Here is a 9236-nt window from a genome sequence, read left to right as displayed (position 1 = left end):
TTTTTTTTAATGAAAAACTAGAGGACAATTTTACCATCTAGAATGGTGACGGTCCATGGTCGGAACGGAGATGAAGCAGTCTCCTTCGTCTCCGGCAAGCCTGGGGCTTCTTATTATTATTATTTTTAAGAGTTAATTCCAGCAATGGTCCTCCGACTATATTGATTTTTCAAAATTAAACTCCGACTTTTAATTTGGACAATTTAGGTCCCTTGACTTTCAATTTCTTTTCTATTGAGGTCCTTTCGTCAGAATACAATTAATTGAACTTTAAATGAAGGGGTCAACTCGTCCTTTCACCTGCCTATATATGTATTATTCTTCATATTTCTCCCTTGTATAAGCGATATATATGAAGATAATCTCAGTCAAAGTCCTAGAATGTTCCTCGCCGTTCCCCATTTATTGACTACTCATGTGTGCGTTTCTCCATTATTGAGATGTTTACAAGGTATAACATCGAAATACGAAGAATAATACATAGGCATGTAAAAAGACGAGTTTACCCCCTTCATTTAAAGTCTAACTAATCGTATTCTGACGAAAGGATCTCAATTGGAAAGAAATTGAAAGTCAAGGGACCTAAAATGTCCAAATTAAAACTCGAGGACTAATTTTGAAATATCAGTCAGAGGACCATTGCTGGAATTAACTCTATTTTAATTTAAAATAATTATAATTATTTTATTTAAAATTATTAAAATAAAATTTTAAAAAATATTTTTAAATAAAGGAACCGACACGTTAGCACGTTAACAGGTAAACAAATCATTTTAGGTCAAATTACATTAATTTGCATTGTTCAGGGATTCAATTATAGTTTTTTTTAGTTCAGTGGCCTAATTGCAATTTTGTGTGTAATTGAATGGCCTATTTGATCCTTATCTCAAAATTTTATAATTACCAATTCAACACCAACTTAGTTGAGGTAACCTTGAGTACTTTTGAGTTTATGAAAGCTAGTTAGTTGTATTGAGAAGGGTGAAAAAGCACACCGAGAAAACATGAACTTTGTTCAATTTTCAGCAGGTTGTCGGTTGTGTATCAGCTGTCTCTCTTTCCCCAGTTTCTGTGCGGCCTATACATGTAGTCAGTGAACAGTATATGTGCAAAAAGAAAGGTTGAATCAGGCTAATAAGCCAAATAGATTGGCTTTAAAAGAATAAATACAAGCAAACCAACTCAATTACAATAGATACAAAGCCAAAAGAATGGTGCACAAAAAAGATATACAAATGGTTCTATCAGCTAGAAAAATGGTTGACCAACTTAAGTACTGATGAGAGAAAAAGATTTAATAAAAAATGACAAAACACTGAGAAAATATAAGTGTATACTTGCATTCATGCATGATGCACCTTGGGTCATCTGTTCAAGATGGTTGTAGTGGTTCATGAAAAGTTGAGTTGCTAATGTGCTGCTGCTTCTACTGGTCTTCTTAGGATCAGCTCAATGTCATGGCATGTTCATTGAGCTGCTATTTGTCTTCTTCCACTAGTCATCTTTGATATTGTCTCCTTGAGATGATCATAACGACTACGGTGGTACTCAATCCAGATACACAATTGTCGTATGACCTCTCGCTTCTCCTCACTAAGGTCAGTGATCCCCTTGTCTTTTTCATTCATTGTCCTTTCCAATTCTCCCATTTTTGTATCCTTGTCATCAACCATTTTTTGAAGGGTTTCCATCTTCTCCTCAAGTTTGTGTATGGTCTTCATCAAATTCTCCTTTTCAACTCCATCCTCCTGCAATGTTCTCTCTAGTTTCCTAACCTCCTCTTTTAACACCAATTCACTTTCTTTTTTGCCTCTCAGTTGCTGAGCAAGAGATTCAATTTCTTTTGTTAGCTGCTCCTTTTCATGGCCAGCCTCCTTGATCCAGTTCTTAGCTACCTTAAGCTCATTCAGGATTTCGTAAATGCGGGATTCTAAGTGGCCACAGTCTTCCTCAAATTTCATGTTAAACATGTCTATTCCAGAAAGTGTGTCGGTTACTGTGTCTGAAACATCTGTCATTATCCTCTGTTGGGTTTCTTTATAAGCAACTATTATTCCTGACAATGATGCAATCTGCTCTACCAGAGTTCTTTGGTGTTCCAGTAACTTATCTTCTTTTTTGTTATGGTCTTCTTCCTTTTCACCGAGTAGCTGTTCTGTCACCCGAAGCTTTTGGTTGGCTAAGCGGAGCTTGACTTCAGTATTGCGGACATTCTCCACTACAGTCCCTATTTCATCTCCTTTCATCTCCAGATCTCTCTTCAGATCTTCAATTTCATCCTCCATTTCATTTATCTTCTGATCTTTGGAGTCGAGATTCTTCTGGAATTCTGCTGTCATGTCTCCTATTTTCATTTCTGCAACTTCAAGATTTGTTTTGCACTCCTGGAGCACAATTTCAAGTTGCTTGTGCTCATCAGCCAATTTGCTGAATGCCTCTGCTTGCTCTTTCATCTGTATTTCCTGATCTACAATCTTCTGTGCTAATTCAGTGTTCTGATTTTCCGCTTGAGCCAAACATTCAGAAGATTCTTGTTTGCCTCTTTCAAGTTGTATCTCTAACTTAACTTTCTCAGCCTGCAAGAAGTCCACCTCCCTCTTTAAATTGTCAATCTCTTCTGTCAAGTTAAAAATTCGGGTGGTGTCTTCACTATGCGCATCATCCAACTTCTTTTGCAGTGCAAAGATTTCAACCCCTTTCTCAGTTAGTGTATTCTCCATCTCTGTTATTCTGCTTTGTAAACCAGCCTCCTCCTCCCTCATTTGTTCTTCCAATTTGTGAATCTGTTTGTCACGAGACTTCACTTCCTCTTCAAGATCCTTTACCTGCACTATCACACCTTCCTTCTCTTCTAGCATTCTCTGTACATCTATAGTTTTACTTGCTAATTCCCCTTTTAGATTTTCTACCTCAACAAGGTATTCTGATATCTCTCCAATCTTCTTTTCAACTAGGGCATCTGATTCACATTTCTGAGCAAGTAAGGTATCCAGTTGTTCTTGAAGATTAGTCACCTGCAATGTCAATGCTGTGATTTGGGAAGATGCTTCACACTCTCTGTTTTCAGATTCCTTCCGTAGAAAGGACAGATCATTCTCTTTGTCAGTTATTGCTCTTTCCATTTCATTAATTTTATCTTGCATCTCCGTTTTTTCACTCTGCAATTGAACAATCTCCTGGACTTTGCTACTTAACTGCTCTTCCAACTCATAAATTTTATTTTGAACCTCAGTTTTTTCACTCTGCAATTGAGCAATCTCCTGGACTTTCTCCATTAATGTTTTCTCAGTCTGAGTTATTCTGCTGTGTAAACCAGCCTCCTCTTCCCTTGTATGCTCTTCCAATTTGTGAATCTGTTCACCTCGACACTTCACTTCCTCTTCAAGGTCCTTTACCTGCACCAACAGACCTTCCTTCTCTTCTATCATTCTCTGTACATCCAGAGTTTTACTCGCTAATTCCCCCTTTAGATTTTCCATCTCAACAAGGTATTCTGATATCTCTACAATCTTCTTTTCAACTAAGGCATCTGATTCACATTTCTGAGCATGTAAAGTATCCAATTTTTCTTGCAGATTGGTCACCTGCAATGTCAACTCTGTGATTTTAGAAGATAATTCACACTCTTTGTTTTCAGATTCCTTTCGTAGAAAGGACAGTTCATTCTCTTTTTCTGTCACTGCTCTTTCCAATTCAAAAATTTTATCTTGCATCTCAGTTTTTTCACTCTGCAATTGAGCAGTCTCCTGGATTTTACCACTTAACTGCTCTTCTAATCCACTTTTTAGGTTGTGTATTGTGTCAAGTTCCAGTTCTCTGTCTTTCATCAGTAAAAGATGGTTCTCTTTCTCTTCTACAATTCTCTGACAATCTGCATTTTTGTTTTCTATCTCCTCCTTTAGACTTTCTATCTGAATTGAGAACTCAGAAATTTCATGAGCTTTCTTCTCCAGTTGCTGCTCCAGCTCTACTTTCTGTGTCTGCAAAGATTCAATCTCAAGTTGCAAATTGTTGGTCTTTGTTGTCAGAACCTCTATTTGAGATGATGAATCCTTCTCCTTGTCCTCTTGGTTTTTCAGCAGTGAAATAAACTCATCTTTCTGTCTTTCTATTTCTTTTCTGTGGGCATGCAATGAATCAAGCTCCACTTCTAAGCCTCTAATCCGAGTAGAAGCTTCATTATGTTGAGACTCCAGCATCTCCTTGTGAATTGAATGCTCCTTTTCTTTTGCAGACAATGTTTCCTTTAACTGGCTAGATTCAGTGACAAAGTCCTGAATCTTTTCTTCAGCTTCCTTTAAAGCATCTGAGAGCTGTATAATCTTCGAGGATAGAGAGTGATTTTCCTCTTCCATTACGCTTTGTGTCTGACTTAGCTGAGCTATTTCTTTTTCTGCAGAGTTGAGTTTCTCTTGCAGTGTAGAAAATTCCCCTTGTAGGGCTCCCATTTCTTGCTGTAGGGCTTCTTTCTCATCCTTTAACTGAGAAATGGTGGTCCTTAAATCTTCAATAGTTCTATTTCCCTCTTCAACACTGTTCAGAGCCTCTTCTTTCTCCAAAACTATGCTGGCTCTCTCTCTATTTATTTCCTCTAGCTTCTGGTTTAGTTCAGCTTCTAGCTTGCAAGCATTCTCCAACTTTAAGCTGAGATCTACATTCTCATCCACAAGTTTTGATCTTTCTTCATCACATTTTTCAGCTTTATCATTAATTTCGCTGATGGTTGCCTCAGCTTCTTGCAATTTGCTCAAAGCTTGCTGGTATTCCAATTGCACTGCTTCCTTTTCTTCCACTGTGGATGCCAACTTTGTCCTCAACTCAGCAACTTCAATATTTGCATTTTCAAGTTCTTGCAATTTGCTCAAAGCTTGCTGGTGTTCCAATTGCACTGCTTCCTTTTCTTCCGCTGCAGATGTCAACTTTGTCCTCAACTCAGCAACTTCAATATTTGCATTTTCAAGTTCTTGCAGTTTGCTCAAAGCTTGCTGGCATTCCAATTTCACTGCTTCCTTTTCTTCCACTGCAGATGTCAACTTCGTCCTCAATTCAGAAACTTCAATATTTGCATTTTCAAGTTCTTGCCTGATGCCATCTGTTACCTTCTCTAATTCATGGTCTACTTTTCCATTTTTACCATCTTCTTCCCTAGGAGAATAATCTGAATCTGAATCAGAATCAGAACTAGAAGCAGAGTGGTCCTTTTTCTGCTTTCCGTGTACCTTTTTCCTTAGGTATCCTGTGAGATTATCATAGCGATCATAAAGGGATTGGTAATGCCTGTGGAAATCCCTAACTAAATCAATCACAGGTTCTTTTCCATGACTGCCATCCTCTTCATTCAGAAGGTTTAAGATTGTCTGAACTTTGCCGTCAATATCTACAACACACAGAAAGCATGTCAGAATAATTTCTCTAGCCTTAATCTCTTTTGGGGGAGAGGGAATAAGCTGATATGCAACTTCCAAACTTCAGTTCTTCTCAATTCGTCGTTATTTATAATAGCCAAGAAATTGATATCTCAACAGTTCTAGTGATTTTGAAGACAATCGTGCCATTAAATAACATAATACCTTCTCTAGTTCCTTTCAGCTCATCTTTTTGGGGATCAATATGACTTCCAAAGTACGATTTTATTCTTTCCCTGAAGCGGTGTTTTGACATCTTTTTAAGTATTCAGCTTCTCTCTTTTTCACTTTCAGGAGGCTGCCTCAATCTCGACGCCAACAGGCCACAGCTGCAGCCTGGTAAACGAAACTGCAAATTTATCTGTTAGAGATGGAAGAAGCATGTATATCTAGAGATGAAGATAAAACAAGTCTAACAGGGTGCTAATTATTTAATAAGAAAATATGCAGAAACTCATTATAACTTCAACCAAGAGCTTAGTACAAGAAATTTTTAAGGATATCCCTGCATAAAGTGCTTCAACAGAAAGTCATTTTGATGAAATACCTTCTTGAGATCAGTAAAGAAAAAAAAAAAAAAAAAAAAAAAAAAAAAAAAAGGAAGGATATGTCACCATGTCAGTGACCTAGCACAATAAAGCCATACTACTCAGCATGATATTGTGAATATGACTGTAAAAGACATGTATCAAAAGCAGCTCTTGTAGTGGGAACTCAATAATAACAAGTTAAGCTCAATAAATACTTAGCTCATAAACAGATGATGCAAATTAAGCATATGATCATATGATCCACAAGACCACAAGGAGTTCAATTCTCACAAATGGCAAAACTAAACAGAAAAGAATAATATGGTTCAGAAAAATTAACCATTTTTTGCCATATTGAACAGGGGAAAAAAAAAACTGTTTGCTCAATTTAATCCAGCAAGCAATCTACAGTAATATTTTACAGTATTCTTCATCAGAAATGACACATTTTTAGTTTGGCATTCAAATTTCTCAAGGTAACAATAACAAAGGAATATTTTGAATGAAGAAAAGACAGTTTGATTATCACACACATGACATGTCAACCACTTCTTTTCTAATACCCATCTAATCCAAAAAGCTATGGAAAATGTCACCATTCCAACATACACAAAAGTAAAGAATTGATGACTACTTTTAGTTTTCTCCTTTAATTTAATTTCCATGCTCAAATCAACATCCAAGCCTCTCCTTTTTTTTTTTTTTTTTTTTTTTACTGAAATAAGTGGTTGAAAAATTCAAATCTCATAGTTTACTAAAAGTGCTGCTACCCAATATCACAATCACAATTATACTTATATTCGGAACACATGCACTGGTTTTGGCGAGCTACAAAGGACAGATCCCCTTTTTTTTCAAGTGGGACTAATTACTAATTTTTTAAATTCTCAGTCCAACCAAAAATATTAAAAAAAAAAACAGAAAAAGGAAAAGAAAGGGGAGAAAATATTAATGAAAACACCAATATAAATTAATGATGTTAATTTCTTTTTCTCCCAAAAGGTTGAATCCACATGCAGCTATAAATAGCCTTACAAAGAGAGAAGATAGCTATTTACAACAACTAGCCTAATAACTATTATACAGGAGTTAGACTAGGACTAAATATAATAACAAAAGATATCAGCCACATATCTTTAACAAATAGGAGGTAAATCACGATGACTCAATGACTCGACAGACCGGGACAAGTACCGGTGAACACAAGGGATCTGTCTACTTTGGACATAACCCCACACTGCTGCCGAGATTCAAACATTGGTCTCTTCTTTCAAATACTACCTACTGAATCATTGAATTAAGTATATCCCCTTCAACATCAACGGGAGTAAGTTAAACCACAAAAAATAAAATAAAACAAAATAAAATAAAAATAATTAAAAGAATAACGTGATTTTTCCCTTAATCCAACGAATCCAGAAGTAATACTACAAGACTAGGAAAAAAAAAAAACTAAAAATCGCATCACAGAAGAACTGAACGAGCTTCAAACTCAAGCTCCACCATATAAACATCCTTCACGTGAATCACAACGAAATAAACGAAAAAAAGATCAGAAGAAAACAAACAGATTAAAGTGATCAACTAAACTCAGCATCAAATCATGCGCAGCAACCAAGCTCAAGACATGGAATTGAAAGCGTGATCAAACTATTACCTGACAATCAGAGCTCGAAAATTTCGGATTTTCGAGTTCCGGAAGAAGCTTGATCAGTCAACAGACAGACATCAACCCGGAAAGAGAGATAGAGATGAAACACCGAAAAGCTCTGTCCAAAATTAATGAAAAAAACGGACAGAGAAAGAAAGAGAGGGAGAGATTGCAATCCAGAAAAAAATAAATAAATACGAAATAGAATAACAGATCACCTTTTCTGGGGTGGAAAAAGAAAAATGAAGAAAAATGAGTGGAGAAAAAGTGGTTTTGTCTGGTATGGGAGCCTCTCTTGGTGATTTTGACAGAATTCCGATCGGCAAGGGGATGGAATCTTTGGAGGTTCTGTTTCTCAAATAGGGCTTGGATTTTTTGTGTTATTGCAGAATTGCCATTTTCCGAATTTTATTTTTTTGATAAATCAAGTTTCTCGACTTCACCGAGTTATATCTTCAACTCTATAAACTCACCCTTGAGTTTAGGAAGAAATAAATTAAGTTAATATCGTTTTTTTTCTTTTTTTGAAAATATAATATCATTTTTTTAAGACTCAACAGCAAATTATCCACTGATGCTTATAAGAAATTCAACTCATACACGAATTTATAATATTCGTGATAGGAATCAAATCTCTACCATGTTGCCAAAAGTAAATCGTAACAGAGCGTTATAATTCGGTAAGAAAAGAATAAGGTGATAATAAAGTATGAATTCAAATTACATTATTTCTTAAAAGCATCCGTAATAGTGCGTTTTTTCTTTTAATGGTTTTTGAGAAATTTGATAAGTGTGATTAAGAAAGAGAAAATATGATAGAAGAGAAAAAAACAAAACAATGTTGAAATTAAAAATAAAAAATAAAAAATTGATTAGCTTGTTTAACAAGCCTAACTACGCGTGCAGTGCTTGCTGGGCGCAATTTTGGTATTCGCGTGACATTAAATGCTCAGTAAATAGAAATGTTGGGACCCATAAATTTGCAAACATCTAATACCTTGTCGGGGGTATTTTTCTTCTCTCCCCATATTATCACTCCTCCGTATCACTTTGTATTTCTTAAAAACCGTGTAAAAACCTTACAAAATCTACAGATGTAGATGTCCTAAGCAGGAATATAATTATTGAGAATTGAAAAAAAAAAAGTGATATAATAACTAAAATATCCTTTGTATAATAATAAAGAATTATCAAGAGTAAAAGAGTTATTTTTTTTTTCTTTAATCAAACACGTAATTCAAGTGACCAAAAAATTATATTGTAATTGAATTGTAATTATATCTAACCAAACAATAGTTAAGTGAGCCCTTTTTTGAATTATTGTTTTTGTTAGAATTTGAATTTTGGTTGGTTGTTAATTTGGCAGGCTGGCCGGCTGGGTCGCGAACGCGAAATTATTGTCGCAATCATATGCTTATCTGACTGGTGCCAGTTAGGCTAATTGCAGTGCTTTTTGTACTTACTATAAGTTCCTCACCCATTAATGAAATTAAATCAATCAATGCTAAATATATCCAAATCCGATTCAAATATTATTGGTAAGGAAAATCAAACAGAAATACTCCGTAATTATTTAGGTGCGTTTACTTTTTGGAAAAGATTTTGACCCTGTTTGGTAAATAGTTAACCCAATTTTAACTTATTTGATTA

General features: G+C 35.5%; 1 protein-coding gene across 3 annotated transcripts; it reads right to left on the bottom strand.

The window, feature by feature from the left end:
• Positions 1–1121: 1121 nt before the first annotated feature.
• LOC109148095 (centromere-associated protein E-like) lies at positions 1122–7955 on the bottom strand. Of its 3 annotated transcripts, XM_019295873.1 has the most exons (4): positions 7593–7955; positions 5571–5754; positions 4858–5377; positions 1122–4743 (listed from the first exon to the last, which is right to left on the bottom strand). In XM_019295873.1, the coding sequence occupies exons 2-4, from the start codon at positions 5659–5661 to the stop codon at positions 1467–1469; spliced, it is 3888 nt and encodes a 1295-aa protein (XP_019151418.1). In that variant the 5' UTR covers positions 5662–5754; positions 7593–7955; the 3' UTR covers positions 1122–1466. The 3 variants fall into 3 exon arrangements, with proteins under 3 accessions (XP_019151418.1, XP_019151416.1, XP_019151417.1); XM_019295871.1 differs by having other exon boundaries at positions 1122–5377; positions 7593–7954; XM_019295872.1 differs by having other exon boundaries at positions 1122–5377; positions 5571–5741; positions 7593–7954.
• Positions 7956–9236: the final 1281 nt, after the last annotated feature.

The sequence above is a fragment of the Ipomoea nil genome, unplaced genomic scaffold (genome assembly GCF_001879475.1).
Source record: "Ipomoea nil cultivar Tokyo-kokei standard unplaced genomic scaffold, Asagao_1.1 scaffold2036, whole genome shotgun sequence".
NCBI classification, from domain to species: domain Eukaryota; kingdom Viridiplantae; phylum Streptophyta; class Magnoliopsida; order Solanales; family Convolvulaceae; genus Ipomoea; species Ipomoea nil.
This window is presented reverse-complemented; position numbering and strand designations above follow the sequence as displayed.